The sequence below is a fragment of the Bos grunniens genome, chromosome 4 (genome assembly GCF_055505025.1).
Source record: "Bos grunniens cultivar Pamir isolate PY7600 chromosome 4, Bosgru_T2T1.0, whole genome shotgun sequence".
In the NCBI taxonomy this organism is placed as follows: Eukaryota; Metazoa; Chordata; class Mammalia; order Artiodactyla; family Bovidae; genus Bos; species Bos grunniens.
Genome location: NC_141168.1, coordinates 93,003,359 through 93,030,849, shown reverse-complemented (window position 1 = coordinate 93,030,849; position 27,491 = coordinate 93,003,359). Strand labels below are relative to the sequence as shown.

The following is a 27,491-nucleotide window of genomic DNA, read 5'->3' as shown; positions in this document are numbered from 1 at the left end:
ATCTTTTACAATATGCCCACATGGGAAATTATTAAAGAGTTGACCGTTTTGTGACTGTTTGCAGAATATGAACCCTATCCTATGGTATGCTAGTTTATGCATACTCATGCTTATGGCGACATTTTTAAATGAAAAATTTTATGATTATGTTCAATACATATTACAAATCTATCTAAGCGATAATTTATTATATTTGATCTTTGTAATAAAGTAGAATGTTATCTTAGGTGATACAGTAATCTTATACCAGTGAGGAAAAAGCAAAGTTTGGATGTTGTTTTATATCTGGGGATTAAAGAAGACAGACTTAAAAAACACACTGAATTCAGCTATGCCCTTGAAATTCTACATGAAGCATTTGTAAACAATTGACTAGTGAAAAGGAAAAAGAAATTGGGGATTAAATAAAACAAACATTTATGGATGATATTTTCAAATCTTCATTTATAAAAATTATTTTCAAAAAAAGTTATATTCTTCTGTTCCTATTTTTTCTGTTTCTTCTGGTGATGAGCAAATACTAACACAAAAACTTACGACATGTAGTTTTCTACTTTTTTTCGTATGTTCTAAGTCATTCCTACCAGCTAACACAAACACACTACTTTTAATGTGGTCAGGGAGAATTTTTACCCAAAAGACCAAGTACTAAAAGCCAGACTATTAAATGTTTCAATGATAATACCATTTGGTACCATTGGATGCATGAACCAGTGTGGTTTGGATTGAAGTTTCATTTTTCTTTGCTTCCATTTTGGTGTGTATGAGGCTATCATAATTAATTTTTCAAGCTTGGCATTGCTTTGGCAAAGGGATCTCTAATATTCTATTTCCCCACTGAGTAGTGGGAAACTTTAAGGAGAAGAAGCCAGGAGAAGGAATCACTTCTAGATTAAACATTGCATCGACTTGTTGTGTGACTAAGACAAACCATTTACCTCTTCGTCCTTCAATTTCCCCATCACTGAAAATTGCTTTGCTTCCCTGGCACGCAGCAATTTTGAAAGATGAAACATGAGTTTTGAAAAGAAACATGCCACATAATTTTAAGGTATTAGACCTCTGCTGTTGTAATACCAAAATGACCACCATTCATTAAGTTCTTTGACTAGGAGAATTCATTATTACTATTGATGATATAATTATTATTGCCTTATTACTATGTTATCATATATTTCAAGTTCTTAATAGCAATTTTAGGTGATATCTAATTTCACTTGTAGTTTATTTTATTAAACAAAAGTATCTGAGTGTCATTTTCAATATTTAGAGATTTGAGACTCTGTTATAAATTAATATAAAATACACATTTAAATAAAATTTCTTCATATTTTATATAATCTTTCATTGACTTATCTCAAGAATTTTATTTTAAAAATTAAATATTGGACACCCACAGCTCTGTGAATGTATTAGAGGACATATAAAGAGTGCATTGTTTCTCCTGCTTGAAACTCCCGAATTACAGACCATTTTATTTCCAGCTTTTAATCACTATTGTGTAGTCATGAGTTTAGCAATCTGAATAAATTTTACTTTTCTAATATACCTTTTACTTAAACAATATGTTAAAATATTTTAGAAATAAACTTCCCAGTTATTAAGCCTAAAATAATTTTTAACCTTTTAGGAAAAGTTTTATTTGGGCTTCAGTACAATGATACGCAATACTAAACTGTCTCCAGTGCTCCAGCTTTGTTTTTTTTTCTCCTATGTTCATTCACTTAGTTCAAAAGACATACTGTTGTCCATTTTCCCTACTCAGCCATTGAGTAAGATAAGGCTTTTTGGTGGCAGGGGAAATTATGGAATGAGAAACCAGTCTAATGATTTACAGACCTAACGACCCATATGGATGAAAGCGGATTAACATCTTTATTATTTCTTGACACAGGCTTCAAATTCACTCAAGGAAAAACAGAAGTGTGAGACCCAGACACTCAGGCAAGGTGTTCCTCTGCCTGGGCAATACGGGGGCAGCATCCCGGCGTCTTCAAGCCATCCCCACGTTACTTTGGAGGGAAAGCCCAACAGCAGCCACCAAGCTCTCCTACAGCATCTATTATTGAAAGAACAAATGCGACAGCAAAAACTTCTTGTGGCTGGTAATTTATAATGGCATCATTTGTAGGTTATGTTAGGGCTTTTGTTTTTATCAGCAAGCCAACATAATGTCTCTTTGCCTCAAGACCTAGTAAAAATTCACATTGTCGTGCAGAGGTTTCCCTGATACCTAGTACTGTGGAAAAGACTATTACCCATATTTATTCCCCTAGATCTCTGGAAAAAAACTCACCTTCTTTAACCTTCAGATATACCAGAGTGGACTGTAGGTGAGTCATTGATCAGATGCGTATCTGCCCAATGCACTGGCATTTTTGCCTCCACCCTACCCAATCTGGGTATCCCTAGTGGCTCAGATGGTAAAGAGCCTGCCCGCCATGCAGGAAACCCAGGTTCGATCCCTGGGTCTGGAAGATCCCCTGGAGAAGGGCATGGCAACCCACTCTAGTATTCTTGTCTGGATAATCCCATGGACAGTGGAGGCTGGCGGGCTACGTTCCGTGGGGTCACAGAGTTGGACAAGACTGAGTGACTAACACACCCAACCTAGCCTTCTTCTGATATATGGCCAATAGTATACTGCTTTTCATAAAACTTATCCCATAGCTATCTTCTGTAGTTTCTTGTCTTTTCTTAAATTGTGTATGTGTCTCTGTAAGTACCTATATATATATATATTTTTTTTTTTTTTTCTTTCCAGGTGGAGTTCCCTTACATCCTCAGTCTCCCTTGGCAACAAAAGAGAGAATTTCACCCGGCATTAGAGGTACCCACAAATTACCCCGACACAGACCCCTGAATCGAACCCAGTCTGCACCTTTGCCTCAGAGCACCTTGGCTCAGCTGGTCATTCAGCAGCAGCACCAGCAGTTCTTGGAGAAGCAGAAGCAATACCAGCAGCAGATCCACATGAACAAGGTAAGTTCCCAAGCGATGTCAACACACCACAGCCACCAGTGTGGAATCTGGGGTTCTCGTCACTGATATGGGCATACAAGAGAGAATGTTGGTGTCCATCACAATGACCTGGAGACTGCCCTCCTGGCCCTGCTGTCAGGGCTCAAGGACACCATCACAATACCACTGTCTTCTCCATCACTGCATTCATAGGACATTTGTAGCAAAATCGAGGTCCTAGATTGGAAAGTCTTTTCTGACTGAGTACATATCTGAATGCAGCAGCACATACAGAAGTGCGTGTGCAGAGCCCCGTGTTTTGTTACTGCAGTAAAGGTTTGAGGCAGAGTTGAGGTTTGCACAGGTGTTGGCAGCTGTGGAAAGGTTAGCCAGTTAGGTGTTTCTCTGCAACTTGTATGTAAACATGTTACATTTGTTTTTTAATATGTCCAAATTTTAGTCCAATCAGTGCTGAAGCAGTTTCTCGGCAGTTTGTGGTAGTCTGTCTGTGTCAGAAATGGACAGCAGAGGCCTGAGTCACAGCACATCCTCCGGAGCTCTCCTGCTGAGGCAGCCACAGACAGTCATTCTAATATAATGTGTCACACAGGCCAGGAGAGCATTTTCAATGAATCTGTAAGCAAAACTGGTCTGCACAGTGTTTAGCCACTGCTTTCTGCCATGGTAGCCTTACAAAGGAGAATCCTTTCATTCCTGGAAAATGAAAGGTCCTGAATATCAAAATTCTATCCTTTCTCCTTTGTTTCTATATTACTTACAAATATCTGCTAGAGGCATTATATTGAGAAACAGTGTCCTGTTTACTGATCATTGGATAGCTAAAAATTGGTTTAGTATGTAAGTGTGCTGTCATATTCTGATATAAGCAAAACAGGGCTTCCCAGGTGGTACTAGTGGTAAAGAACCCACTTGCCATTGCAGGAGACATAAGAGATGGGAGTTTGATCCCTGGGTCAGGAAGATCCCCTGGAGGATAAGATGACAACCCACTCCAGTATTCTTGCCTGGAGAATCCCATGGACAGAGGAACCTGGTGGGCTATAGTCCCTGGGGTTGCACAAAGTCGGACACAACTGAAGCGACTGAGCATAAATGAAACAAAACCTCATGGGCCAAGGTCTAATCATCTTTCTGATCGTAAGAGAAGGGGATCTTTATCATGTGCTCACCTTATTGCAGGTGGGATTAGAGATGTTTTCTCATCTTTGGCCTCCATCTTAACAAGGCAGATACATGAAGGTAGCATAGACTGAAGAGCACGATACTGAAAACAAATTCCCCCAGCCCAACCCTTTGCAGTGTTCACAAATGACATGTATGTGTGTATATTGGGGTGGGGGTGGCTGGGAGTGCCAGCTGCCTCTCCAATCATCATTTGCTGCACTGCAGATTGTATTTCACTATATTTCAGACTCTTTCTATTAGTATATCATCAGGTTAATGCCTATCTTACTGCTTCAGTATTTCTCTAAATTTATCAAATTATCTTAAAACAAGTCTTGTCAGAGGGGAACTGATTTTTCTCCTTGTATAATGGCATATTACTCCTTGTCCTCAATGTCATTCTGTACATTTACTGTATTATGGTAGAGTTATGTTGATTTGTTTCTTTTGTGGTATATTAGCACAGCTTAAAATTACCAGGTATTCTTAGAACATTATCCAGTATGAAAGGAAAGGCTGGGAATTCTTACTGTTCACCTCACAATATTTTGATCTGGAATTAGATTCATTTAGAAAAGTAGTAGTTGTTATTTAATTGCTAAGTCATGTCCGATTCTTTTGCAACCTCACAGACTGTAGCCTGCCAGGCTTCTCTATCTGTGGGAAGAAAAGTAGCATCTGATTGTGAATACACTTTCTGCTACTCGGTTCTATTTCCTAGAACTATATGGAGGTGTATTCTCTTACAGGTATATGAGGTAAATTGATCCCTTTGAAATCACCATCTACAGATGATTTCTATGAATACCTTTAAGAATATTTTGGAATGCATTTTTTTATGATCTAGAGTTCCCACTGCTTCAAACTCAAGTGGTATGTTAATATTGGACAGAATTATTGTATTTTAGTATCACACTCGAGATTCTGACAGGCAGATGCTAAGCTCAGTCACATGAAAGAAACTAAGATGGAAAGCAGGCATTTGCATTTCAGAAATGAGAAAAGCAAATCTTATCAGAGACCTTCTTCCATGTGGAGCTGATTCTTTGGACTCTGTTAAGAATTCCTTCCAAAATTAGAAACAAACCTATACTACATGCTTGTACAGTGGTTTGATTATTAAATCTTGTCTTAATTAGGCAAAATGAAGCCCAGAAAACTTCAAAGTACAAAGCTGATCTTTATATATTAACCTCTCTCAACTTGGGTGTTTAGATTACTCAAGCAGGTCTCTCCTTGGTTTTTCTCCTTGTATGTATTCCATATGTTTAATCAAGAATCAAGATGGCATATGCACACTGGGTATTCTCCAGATTTTGAAAATATTTCACCTGTCCTCAATTGTCTAAGGGAATAGAGAAGAATTTTCTTAAATAAATATTGAACTCCATCCCATTCTATGGTATTCACAATAATAGAACCACTAATGAGTGAATAGCTACTGTTCACCTTTTCCATGAAGTAATGAAAACATTTATTTCATGTCAGGAGAAGGCAAACTTAGATGCCAAAAGAAAACAGGTTTCTGCATAATAATATATGTATGGATATCATATAGAATAACCATTAATGAGAAATAACCACAGAAACTTTAGTTTATATCTTTTCTCCCTTCTGTTATCATGGACAAATCTTTAGTGACTCATCAAACAGCCAAATAGTTGGCATCATAAACACATAGTCCTTACTCTCTTGTGATATTTATTACAACAGGAAATATAGGCACATATGCAGATATAAGTGTATAGATGACATATTTTATATGTCTTTTCCTTTTATTCCCTCCAATTTGCTTTATGGTTCTTTTTTGAGGAATTTAGAAACTTTGAGGAAAAATGGAGTGAGAAGAAAGAAAAAATAAGCAGATTTATCTCTAAATTTACATCATATTAAATATGATTAGCCTTCCTGGTATGAAAATTTTAATTACTGATTTGAATTGCTAATAATCTTTAGAAGAATTAGAAGCAACAGTATACTTTTTCAGAGCAGTTTGTACAGTGATCAACTTACTAAATTTTAAAGACTTTCTCATATCTTGCTGTTATCTGAATGCATTTATGAAAGCAGTCAGTCATATTTGTTATAACCATACAATGTAAATGTTATTAAGCATACTAAACAATTTGCCTACCTGCTACCTACTACTTAAATGACATTTACATGGGAAATTTGTGTGTCATAAGATGCTAAAGCTCATGTAAGTATGTTTTAAGTGCTTACTAGCTTAGCAGAAATATCCCTAGAATGGGTTTGTATAGTATTTGTATTGCTTTATCTACCAGAAAAAAATTGGACAAGCTAAAAACAAAATGAGTGGAAAATGTCAGATTGTTTTATCTTTGCTTATAAGTTTGTATATTTTGTTTTCACTGAAAGCATTTTAAGAAGCTTAACCATAAGAAAATCATGGCTTACAACATTTGTTATCTTGGGTTTTTTTTTTTTAAAACATTTGAAAAATTCAGAAATGCTTCTGAACAATTTTATCGCTAATATATAGTACCTTCATGTTTAAAAAAATGTTAAAAGGCTTTTAATATGAGGATCAAAGAAGACTGTTACTTTTGCCAGTATCTTTTAATTTTTTTTATTGGAAAAAAGTGGTTTTCTAAAATAAAATTTTCCTTGTAAATACAAAATAGCAAACAAAAATACAGGAGAATACTGGTAGTTTTCTTCTGAACCCTTTTCAAGTTTAAATATTGCCACAGATTTTCTGGTAAAAACTATGACTGATGAAAACAAAATACCACAGTTGCTTGGACATTTTTATGATTTTTGAAGGAGTACTGTGACCACTGCCTGATTAATAGTAGGGCAAATGTCAAGTCACATCACTCTCTGAATGATACACAGAAATTTTCCAAAGTATATTCAAGCATCTTTATTGTGAGAAAATTTGACATAGATCTCTGTCCCCCTTCCAAATGACAACATTGTTCTTTGAATTATTTCTTAGTTATAGTATTAATAGCACTGATTGCTGCCTAATTGTTTCTATTTTAACTAAAATTTTATATCTTTTCTAATACCTACGTTTTTCATATTCATCTTGTCAAATCTGTATGAGAAGAAATTTTAAGAAAATTATTTCTTATTTCAATACTTATTTGAATGGTATTATCTATGCAAGGGGCTTCCCTGGTGGCTCAGCTGGTAAAGAATCCGCCTGAAATGCAGGAGACCCTGGTTTGATTCCTGGGTCGGGAAGATCCTGGGGAAGATCCTAGGGAAGATCCCCTAGAGAAGAAATAGGCTACCCACTCCAGTATTCATGGACTTCCCTAGTGGCTCAGATGGTAAAGAGTCCTCCTGAAATGTGGGAGACCTGGGTTCTATCCCTGGGTTGGGACAATGGCCTCTAGGAGTGAATGGCAACCCACTCCAGTATTCTTGCCTGGAGAATCCCCACAGACAGAGGAGCCTGGTGGGCTACAGTCCATGGGGTCGCAAAGAGCCTGACATGACTGAGTAACTAAGCACAACACGAATCTATGTAAGTATCCACTTAGCAAATCATTACTGAATTCTTACTTGATTAGTACCAGACACTATTTTAGGCAGTCAGAAAACAGCATTCAGCATCCTCATGGAACTTAACATATGGGCAGCAGGGGACTGAAATATTCCAGTAAATAGCAATACAATATATTAAGTATTAGGATAGAGGACATGAGGAAGGAAATTGTTTTCTTTGAGGAAACAAGTTTCAGACTTGTTTAGTTTCTCTCAGGATTATTGTGTACTGTTTATATATTTTCCTCTCCCTTCTCTCTGTCTCTGTCTCTCTGTCTCTTGCACTCTGTCTTTCCCTTGCTCTCTCTTTCTCTCCCTCCCTTACTCCCTCTCTCTTTCTTTCTTTGTAAAATGCTCTGTGATAAATATCTTATGCATTCCTATGACTGGATATCAGCCAACACTTAAAAAAAAAGCCCACACAAATCATGAGATGATATCTTATACATGTCAAGGTTCACTCTAGATATAAGTATTTATTATATATTTGTTACTATGATACTTAGGCATTTTGACATGAGTGCTATTTTATCATAATAAAAATATATCTAAGACAAGAGCAGTAAAGGGGAGGCTGAGCAGATGTCCTGCATTGCCCTAATTAAAACAGGTAGATATTATGTCTGACAAGCAAGGCATGAATATAATTAAGCTCAAATGCTGGTACAGAGCTAATGGGGAGCGTTCATCAGGTTTGGAAGAGAATTTGACCCTTTATTTGAGTAGTGTCTATTGTATTCCTTTTCTTGCCATAATTTTCTAGCATAGATGTTACATTTTCTCCTTAACTCCTCATGATTCATACTCATTTCTTGTCCCCAGTAATCCATCCAGAACAGGCTAGAGGAGAATATTCTTTCGTGCCTGTAGTCACATACACACATAGCATGGTTTTGTGTGTGTGCATATGTTTCTTCTTATAAAGTGTCCCTAAAAACATGTCTAAATTTTGAGCAATTACGTAGACATTTACAATCCCAAAAGTTTACATATTTTGAAGTCACACATCATATTAGTTCATTTTATTTTATTGTTTTTATTTTTTTATTTTTTCATATTAGTTTATTTTAATAAGGTGAATTCTATCCATGCCTTACTTGTAAGATGAAAATTTTGCGAATAATTACATAAGGACCATGTACCAATTTTTGCTTTTTTGCTACACCTGTTTCTCCTAGTGTGTCTTTTCCTCCCAATCTTTTACACAACTTGCATCTCTCCAGAAAGTTCCCAAAGGATCTTTAGGGATAGGTTCCTTTAAGTAGTGCCAGCTCTCTTCTCTGTATAGGCTCTTCCATGAGCTGGGACACCATGCCAGCATTCTTATGTGTATCATCTCCTCAAACTATAATACACTTTTTTTTTTTTACTATGAAGAAAGTTTATTTTCTTCTTAGTTCTTTTGTAACTAAGTTGATCAAGATGACCAGATTAGTAGTGGACAGAGCTGGGATGCCAGCATAGGTTGTCTGACAAAAAATCCTGTCCTTAACCTAAACTTGGGCCAGTGATTTTCAGTGTTGTTTTTTATCACCAAGGAGACAAGGTTTTCCTAATTTTATTTTTGCCCAAAGTAGGAAACTTACAATGAAAAACATGGCAAACAAACCAACAAAAAAGGAAGGTCATCTTATTTTTTAGGTATTGGTTTGGATTTGCCAGGATGAAGAAATCCCATTTCCTGACCTTGATTCCTAGTTCTCTATGCATTGCCCTCCATCCAATTACTCCCTTGGAAGTGTCTTTATATGGACCCAATGGTGGTCCTTCCAGATGTTCTCTTGGGTTTCCAGTGGTGGGGTGTGAATGCAGTAGAGAACCAGCTACAGTAGAGAAATACTACAGCCAGGCATGCTTCATTCCTTCCTCCTGTGTTGTAACATTGCTATGTTTTTTAGATGGGCAGACATTTTCTGACAGGAGTTCTGAGCAAGCCTAAAGCTGAAAAATCAACTGACTTCATCAGGTTCAACTGAAATGCAAATGTTGGCATCTCATCTATGAGTGGTTGGAAAATGCCTTTTTTTAAGTTTTGAAAAATGGATGAGTAGAAACTTGAACTGGGCTTTCATTTAGGAAAGTCAGCATTACTGTTGTCAGGTTTAATTTCTCTCTATCCACATGACAGCTTGTTTTTATGCAGAGTCTTTAATCACCAATTTAGGATTACATTTTGCCCATTAGATGGATAGTATGTCCAAAAACTTTAGCAGGCATTGAAAAGCAGTCTTAATTTTATAACTATAAAAAGCCTCCTAGATTATTTATCTATCTATAGAGGTTTATAAAAGAAACTTTGACTTTACTCTCAAATAGATGCTATTTCGACATGATTAGCCCAGTGTAAACAGATCCTTGTAGGTATGTATTGAGCTTCAAAAAAACCCATTTATGCTGCAGTACCAGCTTACATCATCACAGAGAATTCATATAGAAGCTTTTCATATAATTACAAGTCCATGGTTTAAAATATACAGAAAATGGCTTGTTGCTTTATTATTAGATGTGATGAAATCCTGTGTTTGGAAAAGAAACTAAATGACCATTTCAGTGGATTAATGTGTAACATTCATAAATGTTCCCAGTACTGCTTTCATAACTTGAAGACCAAGGGAAGGACCTCGACCTTTCCTTTTCACTCTGCGCTGTTAATCTAGTCAGAGATGCTTTTATTGAAGGAGAAAAACAATAGTTGGACATGACTATGAGGTAAGAAAATAGGGGGAAGAAAACTATCTGGGGAATTGGACCATGTGAGTGCTTTGACTGATGTTGATTCCAGGAGTTCAAAAGGAGAGGGAAACTAAATAATTTGGTTGTTTCCCAACCTTGACAAATAGTTTCGTTTGACAGAATGAAATAATTAAGTCTTACTAAGGAATTTTTAATATAACTAAGTGATTTGTGGACATAAAAACCACGAATGTATAGCAGTCGCTTTGTTACAGATTTTGGATGCTTGTAAGTTCTTGATTTTAGGGGTTTTTTTCCCCCTCTGTATCTTTCTTCTCTTTCTTTAAATATTTATGAAAACTAAGGGATTACAGTGACCCTGAAATGTCATACGGTCTGGAGTATTCCCATCCTTCAGGCAGAATTGACTCCAGGGCTATGCTCTCATATCCTAAATATACCACTACTCTCTTGCTATCAGCTTAGTTATATCAACCAGCAATAAAAACTCACTTCTAAAAAATAATTTCCTGGCGTGGAATAATTGATGTTCTAAAAAGATTTATTAGCAACCATTATGTTGCATCCTAGAAATTAAAATAAAGTTATGTTTTTCCCCTCAAATGGCTCATAGACTTGCAAGTAGATAATTCTAATCAAAGATAGGTTTACAGAATACATAGTTCCTATGAATTGCAAAATCTAGAGTGCTGAGTAGCCTTTTCAACAGAAGTTTCTGATGCCCTGCACAATTATTTGTTTGTTTTGCCATTATGGCCAAACTGTACCCTCTTTGTCCTCCAATGCTCTGATCTATACATTTTAGAGGTTTTTAGTGAGAATTACATGAGAAGATGTTCTGAAAGTGCTTTGTAAACATAGTAAGAAATCCTTATATTTAACGCAGTATCCGGTCCCATCACTTCTTGGGAAATAGATGGGGAAACAGTGGAAACAGTGTCAGACTTTATTTTTTTGGGCTCCAAAATCACTGCAGATGGTGACTGCAGCCATGAAATTAAAAGACACTTGCTCCTTGGAAGAAAAATTATGACCAACCTAGATAGCATATTGAAAAGCAGAGACGTTACTTTGCCGACAAAGGTATGTCTAGTCAAGGCTATGGTTTTTCCAGTGGTGATGTATGGATGTGAGAGTTGGACTGTGAAGAAAGCTGAGTGCCGAAGAATTGATGCCTTTGAACTGTGGTGTTGGAGAAAATTCTTGAGAGTCCCTTTGACTGCAAGGAGATCCAACCAGTCCATTCTAAAGGAGATCAGCCCTGGGTGTTCTTTGGAAGGAATGATGCTAAAGCTGAAAGTCCAGTACTTTGGCCACCTCATGCGAAGAGTTGACTCATTGGAAAAGACTCTGATGCTGAGAAGGATTGGGAGCAGGAGGAGAAGGGGATGACAGAGGATGAGATGGCTGGATGGCATCATCGACTTGATGGACGTGAGTTTGAGTGAACTTTGGGAGTTGATGATGGACAGGGAGGCCTGGTGTGCTGCGATTCATGGGGTCACAAAGAGTCGGACACGCCTGAGCGACTGAACTGAACTGAACTGATAGCACCAAGTTCTATTTTCCTCATTCTGTTAATGAAAGTAGCTCTCTGGAAGTAGTAGAATATTTCTAAGACACACATTTCTCACTTCCCTCAGTATTACATCAAGCTACTTTGTTGTAAACCAGACCACTAAATTTTGTTCCAGCTATCTCTTGTATCTTTGTATTCATCGTGAAGCTGACCTTGTTTTTCTCTTTGGAACAATATTATGTTAGTTATTGAATTTTTTAAATTTATTTTAATTAGAAGCTAATTACTTTAAAATATAGTGGTGGTTTTTGCCGTACATTGACATGAATCAGCTCTGGGTGTACATGTGTTCCCCATCCTGAACCTCCCTCCCACCTCCCTCCCCATCCAATCCCTCAAGGTCATCCCAGTGCACCAGCCCTGAGCATCCTGTCTCATGCATCAAACCTGGACTGGCGATCTGTTTCACATATGATAATATACATGTTTCAATGTTATTCTCTCAAATCATCCCACCCTTGCCTTCTCCCACAGAGTCCAAAAGTCTGTTCTTTACAATGAGTTATTGAATTTTTTATTGAGGTATAATTCACACACTGTAATTTATTTTCCTTTTGCTGTGTAGTTGAATGATTTTTGACAAATGCACATCATCATATAATCACCACAATCAAGATATAGAACTATTCCCTCAACTTCCAAAATAGCCCTGTGTTCTCCTTTGTAGTCAGTCCATACTCTTACTTCCAACCCCTGGCAAAGTAAAAATTTTGACCATTTAGGGAACATAAAATAAATCAAAAGTATGAAGGATGGTATATTGTTTTTTCTTTGTTATACCTTAAAAAAAATTTTTTTTAATTGTAAGATAATTGCTTTATAATGTTTTACTGGTTTCTGCCATACCTCAACTTGAATCAGCCACAAGGATATGTATGTCCCCTCCCTCTTGAACACCCCTCGCATCTCCCTCCTCACCCCACCCCTCTCTCTGGGTTTTTCACACAGCACTGGGTTGAGCTCCATATGTCACTCAGCAAATGTCCAAAGTATGCAAGCAGCTCATACAGCTCAATACCAGAAAAACAAACAACCCAATCAAAAAATGGGCCAAAGACCTAAACAGACATTTTTCCAAAGTATTTATAAAGACATACAAACGGCCAAAAAATACACCTAAAGGTGCTAAACATCACTCATTGCTGCTGCTGCTAAGTCGCTTCAGTCGTGTCCGACTCTGTGTGACCCCATAGACAGCAGCCCACCAGGCTCCCCCGTCCCTGGGATTCTCCAGGCAAGAACACTGGAGTGGGTTGCCATTTCCTTCTCCAATGCATGAAAGGGAAAAGTCAAAGTGAAGTCCCTCAGTCGTGTCCGACTCTTAGCGACCCCATGGACTGCAGCCAACCAGGCTCCTCCATCCATGGGATTTTCCAGGCAAGAGTGCTGGAGTAGGGTGCCATTGCCTTCTCCAAAACATCACTCATTAGAGGAATGCAAATCAAAACTACAATGAGGTGTCACCTCACACAGGTCGGAATGGCCGTCATTAAAAAAATCTACAAACAATAAATGCTGGAAAGGATATGGAGAAGGGAATCCTCTTGCACTGTTGGTGGGAATGCAAGTTGATACAGCCGCTATGGAAAACAGTATGGAGATTCTTTAAAAAACTAGGAATAGAACTACCATATGACCCAACCATCCCACTACTGGGCATATACTCTGAGAAAACCATAGTTGAAAGATATGCATGTGCCTCAATATTTGCTGCAGCACTTTTTACAACAGCTAGGACATGGAAGCAACCTAGATGCCCATTGACTCATGAATGAATACAGAAATTGTGGTACATATACACAATGGAATATTGCTCAGATTAAACACACACACACATATTTGAGTAGTCCTAACCTTACGTGAAGAGTTGACTCATTGGAAAAGACTCTGATGCTGGGAGGGATTGGGGGCAGGAGGAGAAGGGGATGACAGAGGATGAGATGGCTGGATGGCATCACTGACTCGATGCACATGAGTTTGGGTGAACTCCAGAAGTTGTTGATGGACAGGGAGGCCTGGTGTGCTGCGGTTCATGGGGTCGCAAAGAGTCAGACACGACTGAGCGACTGAACTGAACTGAATGAAGTGGATAAACCTAGAGCCTAATATACGGAGTGAAATAAGTTAGAGAAAGGATGGTGTGTTTTAAGAGCATGTAGACATCAGCCCTAAATGATCTAAACCATAAAATGTTCAAGCAAGAAGAGGCATAAGGGAACCTTTGCCGAGGTCAGAAGCTGATAGTCTATGGACTGGATCCATTCCGTTGAACTGATGTCTTTGGGCTGCCTGGTGTCTTAAAAAGCACTCAATCTTTAAAGAAAGATTTCAGATACAAATCTAGATTTCTGGCATTGATGAAAAATTGAAAAGTCTGGCTACACTGAGCCCATGGCATTTTTCACATGACATTTATTGTTGGGGTTTCTTCTTGGTTGTCCTTTTTAAAGAGTACTGGTACTGTTTTCCAGTTGACCAGAGCAAGGGACTGATGAATAGGGAGAAAGCGAGCTGTTTACCAGTCAAGTGATCATAAGCTCCCTGGCTCTGAGACCTTGTCTATTCTGAGACACAGTCCAAAAACAGTAATTAAAGGGCGAGCGAAGGAACCTAGCATGCCTCTCCTCACTGTGCCACTATTCATTACCCTTAAAGAAAGGAAAAAAGAAAACTTTCAAAGTGTACTGTCAACTGAAGATCAGGAAGGACGTTATCAGGGGAAAAATCCTATTATGTAATATGAAAGGGCATAAAATTACCCAGTGATGTAACAGAAGGAAAAATAGTTCATCTGTGTTGTAGTTAAGAAATGCCCGCAATAGTCTGGCTGGGGATTTTATGTTCTCAAAAGTCAGTCTTCGTGTTTCCACTTTTGCCCACCTAAATCCAACCTTAGGTAGCTTCCAGAGCAATCCTTTACAAATGCAAATCACGCTGCATCAAGCACTTGCTTAAAAGTCCCCAGTTTTGTTCCTTATAGTTTGTAGGATAAAATCCAGATATCTTTGCAGGGGCCCACAAGGCTCTTGCCCCCTCATTGACCGTATCTCCCAACTCCCTTCCTGTACCCGCTGAGCTCCCACCACATTGGCCTCCTGTCTGGTGTGTGGGCAGTCAGTCTCCTTCCATCTCATGAAACGAACTGCTAGTCACAGTTCTGGTGGAATGTTCAACCCCCAGGTATTCTTAATACTCAGCTCAAACCTCACCTCTTCAGAGGGTCCTTCCTTGCTCATGCAGATTAGGCACACTTACTCCTTCCCCACTGTTCACTGTCACATTAAGTTCCACTCTTCAGTTGTTTATTTTTTATTTCTCCTTGAGACAGTTTAGTTCAGTTCAGTCACTCAGTCCTGTCTAACTCTTTGCGACCCCATGAATTGCAGCACACCAGGCCTCCCTGTCCCTCACCAACTCCTGGAGTCCACCCAAACCCATGTCCATCAAGTCCATGATGCCATCCAACCATCTCACCCTCTGTCGTCCCCTTCTCCTGCCTTCAATCTTTCCCAGCATCAGGGTCTTTTCCAATGAGTCAACTCTTCGCATGAGGTGGCCAAAATATTGGTGTTTCAGCCTCAACATCAGTCCTTCCAATGAACACCCAAGACTGATCTCCTTTAGGATGGACTGTTTGGATTTCCTTGCAGTCCAAGGGACTCTCAAGAGTCTTCTCCAACACCACATTTCAAAATCATCAATTCTTCCACGCTCAGCTTTCTTTATAGTCCAACTCTCACATCCATACATGACCACTGGAAAAACCATAGCCTTGACTAGACGGACCTTTGTTGGCAAAGTAATGTCTCTGCTTTTTAATATGCTGTCTAGATTGGTCATAACTTTCCTTCCATGGAGTAAGCATCTTCTAATGTCATGGCTGCAATCGCCATCTGCAGTAATTTTGGAGCCCAGAAAAATAAAGTCAGCCACTGTTTCCACTGTTTCCCCATCTATCTGCCATGAAGTGATGGGACCAGATGTCATGATCCTAGTTTTCTGTATGTTGAGCTTTAAGCCAACTTTTTCACTCTCCTCTTTCACTTTCATCAAGAGGCTCTTTAGTTCTTCTTCACTCAAACTTGTATGCAGGTCAGGGAGCAACAGTTAGAACTGGACGTGGAACAACAGACTGGTTCCAAATAGGAAAAGGAGTACGTCAAGACTGTATATTGTCACCCTGCTTATTTAACTTATATGCAGAGTACATCATGAGAATCGCTGGGCTGGAGGAAGCACAAGCTGAAATCAAGATTGCCAGGAGAAATATCAATACCCTCAGATATGCAGATGACACCACCCTTATGGCAGAAAGTGAAGAACTAAAGAGCCTCCTTGAGACAGGATCTTGCCTAACTGACCACTGTCTTCCCAGGGCCTGGCATATATAGCAAGTGCTCAATAAAGATTTGTTGAAGGAGTAAAAAAAATGGGTAACTTTAACTAGCTGGGAGGAGGAAATTTTTTAGTCTCCTTTCTGGAAGTGAACAGTTATTGGAATATTAGGATGTTTTAAAAGCCAAATAAAGGGTATTTTAATTGCAGGCATTGTTTTGGACAGTCAATTAAAGTTATAAAAATGAACACACTTTCCTTAAGAATGCACTTGGACCCTAGATTAATTTTATATCTCTTCAGTATTGGCAAGAAAGGATGTTTTTCAGTTTAGACCTTTAATTAATGTGAATAATGGACCAGTACTTAGAAAGTTTTTCTCTCTTGTTATTTAACTTGTATTCTTCTGATTTCTTCCCTAAAGTGCACAGAATGACATGGAGTATTTTGTCTTGAGTCAGAGTTCTTCTCTAAGTAGGCCTCTCGATTTGAAAGCCCTCCAAACTGCATGTTGTTTCTGAGAACAGTTGGTACATAACCTAATCTATTTGTGAGTTGAGACAGAATTTTATCATTATTTTTAAATCTAGTTTCCTTGGAGCTTAAGAGAAAGGTTTTATTTTCCGAAAGAAGTATTGTACATGTATTTAAAAGAAAAAAAAAATGCTTGTCCTTTTGCCATTCCCCAAGAAAATCTGTCTTAAAATCTGAGGCAAAATAAGAAAGTGATGAGTAGGATCAAAGGTCATTTTGCATAGTTTAATTCAAACACTTGTGCTGAATGATTTGTTGACAATTTCAGAAAATCAGATGTCTATCCAAAACAGATTTACTCCTTATATACTTCTGTGCTTAGTTTGATATTCATTTCTGAAAATATTTGTGGGGACATGAGGGATTTCTGTGGCTAAATTTAAAAATAAAAAATTTTTAAAGATATTTTATTCAAAAGCGCTATGCTTATGTTAGCTTCTAGACTTATATCAAACAATGTAACTTACACATTGAATTAAATGGGTTAAGGTGTAAAGATTAGCAGCACAGTCTTTAAATATTATTTAACGAATTTTACACCATTTGCTAATAGAATATATAGTTTTCAACATGGAATATAAAACATTGAAATTATGGACTTGCTATATTTATTACCCTGGCAGGGATTGATAAGAATTGAGGAATCAAGTTGTAATACTTGAAGGTATTAGAGATTTGGATAAATGATCATGCTGTCTGGTCTGTAAAATCTCCAGTGTGAGCCTGTATGTGTGTGCTACAAATTCAGAATGGCCATGTACCGCCTGCAGCCTTCTTAGTGTTCGGTACACTTGCTATACCGAACTGACTCATTTGAAAAAACCCTGATGCTGGGAAAGATTGAAGGCGGGAGGAGAAGGGGATGACAGAGGATGAGATGGTTGGATGGCATCAGCGACTCGATGAACATGAGTTTGAGTAAACTCCAGGAGTTGGTGATGGACAGGGAGGCCTGGCGTGCTGCAGTCCATGGGGTCGCAAAGAGTCAGACACAAGTGAGCGATTGAACTGAACTGACACTTGCTATACAGTGGCATGGAAGATGCCCTAGAGGAGGGCATGACAACCCACTCCAGTATTCTTGCCTGGAGAATTCCATGGAAAGAGGAGCCTGACAGGCTACAGTCCATAGTGTCGTAAAGAGTCGGACACGACTGAAACGACTGAGCATGCACGCACAGCATGGCGAATACAGAGCCACACTAACCGATGAGAGTGAGCAAAGATAAAAGGAGCAGAAGCAGCAGCTCAGCCTTCATCTTCTTCATCTCAGCTGGGCTCCCCACCAGAGTAACTCACCTGGTGTCAGACGAATGACACAGGGTGTGTTTTACAGATGGAGCCTCAGCCGAGATTACACAGGCATACACATTTATCTGTCACACAGATGTTTCTTCTTGTGTTTTCTACCCAGCAAGGCAATGGCTTGGCTTTGCTGGGGGATCACCTCCAGATGTTCAACCAAAAAGAGACCCTGCTACCCCACTGAGAGTCAGCAGACAGCTCCTCCCTGTAGCTGGGGCCTCTGAGCGACAGTACAAATTAGAAAAGGGTTAACCCATACCTTCTTGGTAATGGTCATAGTTGTAGTTCAAAAACACATAGAGCACAGCATAGTCCAAATGCTGGATTTCCTTGTAAATAGTCAGAAACTTGCAAATCACATCAAGTAACTCTATTTTTAAAATCCAAAATAAGTCAAACCTGGCAGGTGGATCTTCTGAGTCTTTTGTTTGCATATTTTCTTGATGTTAATTGCTAATTTTTCCACTCAGCAAATTTGACTGTTTAAGCAAAATCAGCTTGAGTCAGATACCTCAAATAAAATAAGAAGTTTAGATTAACTCCCTCTATGCATTTGTAGTTTGCAAAATTGTCTCCAATAGATCCCATTTATTTCTTTTGTATTTTTAGAAACTTCACAAAGAGCACATTTTATTCCAGAAATGGTGATAAAGACGTAGTTATTATTCATGTGGATGTTGGCATTCACTTTATAACCTAGGCGGGGGGCGGGGGCGAAACGTGTCAAAGTTTTATTGCTAAGTACAAATTAAGTTTTCAGATATTTATGAAGACAAGTGATAGAGAAACAAGGATAAATTCTAGATTTTTGATTTGTGCAACTGGGTTATGGTGTTTACTCAAAGAAGGAAAATTAGGTGATCAATACATTTGGGTACAAATGGAATAAAGGTTATCTTTGAGCTACTTAAAGTTTTTGATACCTATTGGAGATTTTAGATCTAAGGGATAACATTAGGCAAGCAGCTGAATTATGTAAGTTTGGAGTTGAGAGGAGACATTGGAATTGTTTATATGAATTCAGTTGTCGTTGGAATATAGCTGTTTCAGAATGGAAGGTATAAAATGTTCTAGGTGTCTTTTCTGGAGATGATTTGGCTTTTGGGGGGGCATGAAATCCGTTCTGTATAAAATAAGAATTTGAAGAATGTTGTTAGAAAATTTTCAACTCCAACGTTTTATATCTATATGATCTCCACTCATAAGTCACTGTTTTGTATCAAGAAATGTTTCTTTTACAAACCATTAAGGAATTCTGCCCTTAGAAGAAAATTGTTTTGCCATCTGGCCTTCTCATCCAGTTATCACAGCATTATCCATGCTGGCGCTTCCTTCTCTCATATTTCAAGTCCAGCAGAAGTGTAGATGAAGCCAGAGGCACTGGGACAAACAGCACTGTTTCTGCGTTGCACACTGGAAATCGTTATACACACTTTTGTGTGTGTCGCTGTGTCAACGAGGTGGTAAATACTGATCAAATTTGATTCATGGACTAAATGATGTGATTTCTGGGTACTCCAGTGACTTCAGGAGTACATTAACAGATCAGATTTTCTGTTAAAGGTTTTCAGTTTAAATGAACATATGAAATATTCTGTGAACACTCAGCCTTTTGTCAGTATTAAAGATTTTCTTGACATATTTTCTATCTATGGGAAATTATATTTCAGTAAATTCACGTACATTTTGTCTATTCTTTGGCTGCACCACCATTAGTAATACAAATCTTACTTTCAAAGATGCTTTGACATGTTTTCTTTTCAAAAATGCTTCATCCTGACTACTCCTGTTAATATCTGATTTCAAGTGCCACTGGATTTGGTATTTATGCAGTCATTACTGACTTTAACAAGAGAGATTTCAGTCAATTAGAGTTTCCCCAGTGGCTCAGCAGTAAAGAATCTGCCTGCAATGCAGGAATCACAGGCGATACAGATTCGATCCCTGGGTCGGGAAGATCCCCTGGAGGAGGGCATGACAACCCACTCCAGTACTCTTGCCTGGAGAATTCCATGGACAGAGGAGCCTGGCAGGCCACAGTCCATAGGGTCGCAAAGAGTCAGACATGACTGAAACAGCTAAGCACACACGCAGTGTGGATGAAAGCCTGCTGCTGCTGCTAAGTCGCTTCAGTCGTGTCGGACTCTGTGCGACCCCACAGACGGCAGCCCACCAGGCTCCGCCGTTCCTGGGATTCTCCAGGCAAGAACACTGGAGTGGGTTGCCATTTCCTTCTCCAATGCATGAAAGTGAAAAGTGGAAGTGAAGTCGCTCAGCCGTGTCTGAGTCTTAGCGACCCCATGGACTGCAGCCTACCAGGCTCCCACTCCAGTAGTGGGGTGCCATTGCCTTCTCCAGGATGAAAGCCTAGTTTGAGTGAATGCTAAAGAGACTGTGAGAAGAAAAATGAAGACAATGCGAAATGAGAAATAACTCAAGGAGATTTACTGTGAAGGAAGGTACATAATGTGTTTTTTGTTTTGTTTTGTTTTTGTGAGAGGGTGAGGGTGGGACCAAGGGAGGTTACATTTAAGACGGATAGTAAGACTGAAGGTGTCCAAGTGGAAGTACTCCAGCAGAGATGGGAAATGAGTGATGGAGAGCAGGGTGGAAAATTGCAGGGATGGACGGGACCCAGAGCATTAAGCTGAGGGCTGGACTAAGATAGGGATGCAGACCTTTCTTTCACTGTCATGTGAGTGGGGCATGTGAGGGTGAGTGGGGCAGCTTGGTAGCAGAATGTTGAATTTCTCTATTTTTAAATGTCTGTTTTCTCACTGAAATAAGCAAAAATAGCAGGAGTGAGTAAAAGGTCTAGATAGTAGGAGTTTGAGGAGAAAGGAGGAACTTTGAAGTAGTCATTGAGAGAGTGAGAGAAAATTAGCTAGAGAAATGTAGTTATTTCCAGTCAGCACTGAGGGTCCATTTGAGGGTTATGATCACGGATATGAAGCAAAACACTCAGCGTGATTGTAATTTGTTTATTTGTTTCCTAGCTTACTCAGCTGCTTGGGTTTGGCAGAGACTTAATATTAACCAAGGTTGGAAGTCTTACTCATACAGGAAAATCCATATTGAAAAGAGCAAGGGAGTTGAAGATAGTAATAAGGGAGTGATTTTTAATGGTGAAGAATGGAACCCAGTCTAGCAAGGAGGGAAGTTGAGGAACAAGGGTGGTGGGGGGGACAGGCAGGGAAAATGTGGTAGGTTCAATAGCTTGGAGAACCCTGCAGAGGTGAGGAGTGGTCAGGGTCAAAATATTCTGAGGATGAGCCCGAGGAAACAAATGATGTCCGAAACTGAGGTTTTAAGAGCATGTACAGCCACCAACAAAGGCCAGGCCACTGGGAGCGGAAGTAGAGTGGAGGATAAGACCTTTGGCAGTTACGAGGTCAGGACACTGAGAGGCCATGCTGGAACTGAAGCTGAGGAGAGAAATAGCAACAGAAAAGTCTTTCTACTTAGCAGGTGGTATCTGTGACTTCCTCTTGGTTATTAAATACTCCCTGTGGTCAGACATCCAGAAGCTAGACAAGATGCAGAGTCACCCCTAGGAAGCAGGAACTTTTGACGTGGCATTTCCTGGACACTGGTCACACGTGCTCCCTGGCTGACCTTCATGAATGGCCCTTAGTTCCTGTCCTATAGCCACACATCCATAGAGTTTTGCTTTTTTATCCTCTCGCCCTCACAGAGGCTCTTACGGGGAGGATCTTTTGACCACCTTGTAAAGGCATCTGTTTGACCCACCAGTATCGTTGGCTCGTCAGCCCTGATGAACTAGTTCCCATGAACTTTTCCAGCTAAACTGGGTATCAAGAGGGGGAATTTCCACAGTTTAGCAAGCATACATCCAGAAGACAAATTGCAACAATCTTCTGGAAGATAGTGTCTCGAAGGGACTCTTGCAGTCTCCTTCACCTGACTGATATGTTTTATAATTTAATGTCTTCTCCCTACAAAATCCTCTAACCTGCTCTTATATGTTGTCTTACGTGAGTGATGAGGTCAAGCTAGCAAGCCTGGCTGGTGATCTCTTTCTTTGTGTCTGTCCACCTCTCTTGAAGAATGAGTGGATGTTTGTCACTGAATGTTCTTATCCCTGATGTCCCAGATAAACCTGGAGCTTTTCAGTTAAAACCTTGCTTCTTTTCTATGGTGTTACATGTTCTTTTTCTAGCCAATTAAGTGAATTGTATAGTCAAAATTCAGGAATAATACATTGTCTCTTTTCTCCAAAATCTCAGTCTTATGTATGTTTTATCCTACGTTATATTTTCTTTTTCTAGAATCTTATTCACAACTCAAATATATTATAAACTGGGTCACTCTTTCCAGAATCATCTTCCAGCATTCTCTCCCTGTCTTCCTGTGCTCAAACCGCATCGACCTTTCAGTTGCTCAGACACACTGGGCTCTCCTCCAGTCCACACACTGTGCCTTCTGCCAGAAGTGCTCCCTCCCCTGATTTCCACTCCTCACACACATCCAACTCCTCCTGTCCATCCTTCATCTCTGATGTCTCAGCCTCCTCTGTGAAACTTTCCTAATCGTCTCCCTCCTGTTTCAGCTAGTGTGTATTCTTATAACACTCTGTATTGCTCCCTTTTTCATTTACCATACTTGAAAATAAGAATAAATTTGTGCATGTGTTTGGTGCCTATCTAACACTCGAAACTGAAAGCTCCCTGAGGGCAGGGCAATGGCTGTTTCCCCAGTGCCTAGCAGAGTGTCTGAAACATAGTGGGCACTCAATAAATACTTGCTGAACAAATGAATGAAAATTCCCAGTGTAATTCTTACTACAGTGAAATTGAAGGGCTTTGTCAGCACATGCAAGGCCATTTGAGGTTGTGAGCAGTGGAGGAAAGTCTGAGGTTAAGACACCCTTCAAAATTTGAGTCCTTATATATTCTAAACCTACAGGATGTGTCTAGTTTTGAAAAACATAGGTGTGAGTGGGAGATAAATTTGAATTTTTCATAGAAAAGTCTGTATTCATGATTTTTGTGTTGGTATTCTAACCGTGCTGCTCATCATAATAGTTGGTATGTTGCTTAAATGGGCACCAACTCAGGAGGAAATTCTAACCACTCTTTGAAACACAGTTCAGGATCTGGAGATAACCAGTCAGTAGGCTCCTTGTTAAATGAAACAAAAGGCCTATGTGAGATGAAATCATCTTGAGAATTTTTCCCCATGTAACAAGTTTTTATGCCATGGCATTTTGCTATTGTTCAGTTTAGGTGATTGCCAATTATCTTTTTAAATTATAATTCATACACTTCTAGATATTAAATATAAATCATGGTTATTAAATACTCCCTGTGGTCAGACATCCAGAGGCTAGACAAGATGCAGAGTCACCCCTAGGAAGCAGGAACTTTTGACGTGGCATTTACAAAATAAAAGATCTAAATAATAAGTTTCAAATTCAAAAATGATTCCTTGTTATGTTCGTATTCTTTAATTTATATTTGGATATTAATAAAAAATTTTTTGCTATCACTAAATTCTGCATCTTTTTGAAGTTCAAGATATCAAAGTCAATATTTCCATTTTTCAGAAGTATACATAGGTCCTTTATCATTTGACCATTTAGGTATAGGAAAATTAACAGACAAGAAACACTCTTAGAATTTGTGCTTCTGTCTTATACCTGGTTGCCATTTATTGGAAAATGAGATTGGGGAAGTTTTTCATTACCTTTCTATTATTTCTGTTATACTTCTTTTAGGGAAAAAAAAATTCTCAGGTTTGCCTGGATTAAATTGATTCATTACAACCTGTCCTTTGTGACAGTTTCATGGTTTCCAAAGGAAAAGTTCATTATTTGCCCTTTTCCCACCATTTTTTAAGTCAGTTAAACAGTGAACTATTTTTTTAAAAAAGACATTGAAAGACCTCATTCCCTGCCTAGGACACCAATACAGTATGGAATTGGTGGGACTGCTTCAGATTTAGTATTACTGAAGAATTTCATTGCATACAAATTCATTCAGAAAATGATCCTCAGAAATTAGAAATCAAGGTGTACTGAAGTAGAATTATAGGAAATCAAAGTGTATATTACTGCTGTGTTACCGCCAAGAACCCCTGAATATTGAACCCCTGAACACTCTCTTCTAGCTGCTTTCGAAGTCTATTGAACAACTGAAGCAACCAGGCAGTCACCTCGAGGAAGCGGAGGAAGAGCTTCAGGGGGACCAAGCGATGCAGGAAGACAGAACGCCCTCTAGTGGCCACAGCACTAGGCGTGACAGCGGTGCTTGTGCGGATGACACATTGGGACAAGCTGGTGCTGTGAAGGTCAAGGAGGAACCCGTGGACAGTGATGAAGATGCTCAGATCCAGGAAATGGAATCTGGGGAGCAGGCTGCTTTTATGCAACAGGTAATAGGCAAAGATTTAGCTCCAGGATTTGTAATTAAAGTCATTATCTGAATATGAAATGCATTGCTGGTTTTGGTAAATGGATATTATTTCCTATCCATTTATATCTCTGAATGATTTGACTTTAGTGTTTAAGGATTCTGATTAATGCAGATATATCTATATATAGATCTTTCTATATACTGATCTCTATATAGATAGCAAGGTTTCTTGAAACTCTACTGTTAAGGAAATACCTGTTACACTAAAATTATACTACATCAGTATCCAAGTGATTAATAGGCTTTTAATTCATCCCAAAGCCTGACCCACCAATTACTTCTAAGGAAAACGAACTCACTGTTGGTTTTAGTTTATCTGTTGAGGTCAGTGACTGCTGGATAGTTTTCCAGTCTGATCAATGAAACATTTTATTAGTTACTGATTTTTTTTTGATATGTAGAATTCAATTTTCACATTGTTGTACATACTGTATCATACTACAGTCTTGAACCCTATTACAGTTAGTCAGCCCCTTCCTTCCTCTATCTTTTTTTGTTAAGTGAAATGTTCTGGTTACTATGCCAGTAGTCCTAGGTTATTGTATAGATTGCAGTTGAAAATATTAGGAATAGAGGTGGTTCTAAATATATAGATGCAAAGTACAGCACTATTTTAAATATCACATATGTCTCACCTAGTACTGCTCATTTCATTTTTATCCTGTGTTATTTGATGACATTGTTTATTGAAAAAGATCAAATGAAGCAGATGCAAATGTTGGCAAGAACTAACGTGCTGCTTTATGGTCCAATCAGATACAACATTGTATCTCCAGCTGTGGAAAAAATAGTAACAGTATGATTATTATCTGATCTGAAGTCAAAAATCATGTTTAAAAGAAGAAGATGTGTCATGTTTGATCATCATTATCACTAGGATCTCTTCAGTATAATTCCATAATGACACAATGTATACCATACTATTTTGGCAAATAAAAAATTAGGAAAGTTAGGTTTAACAAAAGAATCTACTTGTACATAATGCACCTTCAGAAGGACTATGTCCTTTGATGCTATGAAATGCAAACAACTTTGAAGGCAACAGAAGACTGTTTATTTAAGTCAGTTCTTTGTCAGGTTCCTGCTGTTCTACAGAAAACTGTTTCTATGAGGCTGAACAGGAAATGCCTTGTGGAAACAGGAAGTCCAAGTGATTCATGTACTGAGGAATGTAGGGAAAAAAACCGGAGGATAGTGTTTTACTCTGTCGGTTTTTAAAGGGCACTCTATGAATTGATTTATTGTCTAAGAAAATAACACCGCAAGTAGGGAAATTGTTAAGGAAGCTTTTCACTGGAACATTTCCTTCATACTCTCTTTTGATATGTTTACCTTGTTTTATAGGTTTACTTTTGTTAAGCTAGTTAAAGATTCGTTGTATTAAGACCCCTTTAATATGGATAATCCAAATGACCTAGAATCTTTGTGAGGTTTTTTTCTATTAAAATATTTATATTTCTAAATCCGAGGTATTTTAAGGTGTAGTATCCTGTTTCAAAGGAGATATAGCAGTTTTGCCAAATGTAGACCTTGTATAACTGTATGTTACTGGCACGTGTTGTTTACATTTTGCTGTGACATTTAAAAATATTTCTTAAAAAAGGTTACTGCTAAAGATACATTATCCTTTTTTAAAAAGTCTCCATTCAAAGTAAAGTAACATAACTAGAAGTTAGAAAGTTTAAAACTTTTCCATATAATGAAAGTCCTTCGATAATTTGACAAATAGCTATAATAGGCAACACTTCCTACTACCAACATATTTTGGTTAGTATATTCCTTCAGATTAAAATGACTTTTTGTCAGTTGTTTTGCATTAAAAATATGGCATTCCTAAGATAAAATTTTATATTTTTTCCATCTCATAAATATACATTTTATTTAAAATCTTTTTGCAATCTCATAAAAAAGGGATAGTGCATCTTTTAAAATACATTTTATTTGGGGAGGAACATGTGGCTGAGCAGGCTTTTGTATAATATTACTGCAAAGATATGTAATCACAAACAAAAAAAACCTATTTTTTATAGTGTCATTTGAGAGAGCTTCATCAGTACAGTTGGTGGACATTAATTGTTTGAATTTGATAGTCTTTGAATTTAATCAAGAAACTACCTGGAACCAGTGAAAAGGAAAGCTGGACTTAAATAATCTTAGAACTAATTGATAATTGTCTCTTTTAAAATCTACTGTATTTATTATAATTTACACCCTTGAAGGTGATCTCTTGTTTTGTGTTGTAAATATATTGTTTGTATGTTTCTCTTCTTGCCTTCTGTTATAAGTCTCTTCCTTTCTCAAATAAAGTTTTTTTTAAAAGATCCCCTTTATACATATGGCTTTGTGTAAACTTGATATATTTAATTGAATTTGAAACTCATGCAGTAGGTCTCGTATACCAAAATATATTGCCATTCTTTGTTGAAACAAGAAAATAAAGATATTTTGAGCAGTTACTTCTAATGCCATTAAAAATAATAAATCCAACAATAGTCACTTTAACCAATTTACAGCAGCCATTATCAGATAACAGATACACGTAAAATTTGTTGCAGTTTTATTTTTCCTGCGTGGCCTATTTCATATGTTATCATCTTTGATGTCAACTTCTAAATATAAAATTTTATATAAATAGGTATCAGTCACTTTAAAAATTCTTTTTAAAAAGGTTAATATAATCCCTTGAATATAACAAACACTCCATAAATATTAAAATGAATAATTTTCTGTATCATAATAGTTATATCTATTACAGTAAGAACCTGACCTACAAGTACAAAGTGACAGTATATAAAGAAAAGAGTAATTAAATGACCTCCCTTTATATGGAAACAATTGTTATAATAGTAGGGTGAAGAACAAGGAGCCTGAGTCAGGTGAAGGGGCCTGGACCATACACATCCAGGAGCTACGCTCATTGCTCCTCTTCTGCTCAGTTGCAAGCA

The 27,491-nt window shown here is 38.1% G+C and overlaps 1 protein-coding gene across 23 annotated transcripts in view; it reads left to right on the top strand.

Annotated features, from left to right (window-relative positions):
- The window catches only part of HDAC9 (histone deacetylase 9), a 667,984-nt gene extending 641,117 nt beyond the window's left edge, over positions 1–26,867 (top strand). For all 23 annotated transcript variants that reach the window (XM_086397464.1, XM_086397480.1, XM_086397478.1 and 20 more), the window contains 3 exons: positions 1,895–2,105; positions 2,765–2,982; positions 24,242–26,867. In XM_086397464.1, the coding sequence (XP_086253590.1) occupies positions 1,895–2,105; positions 2,765–2,982; positions 24,242–24,556 (744 nt within the window). In that variant the 3' untranslated portion in view covers positions 24,557–26,867. The remainder of the gene's footprint in view (positions 1–1,894; positions 2,106–2,764; positions 2,983–24,241) is intronic.
- Positions 26,868–27,491: the final 624 nt, after the last annotated feature.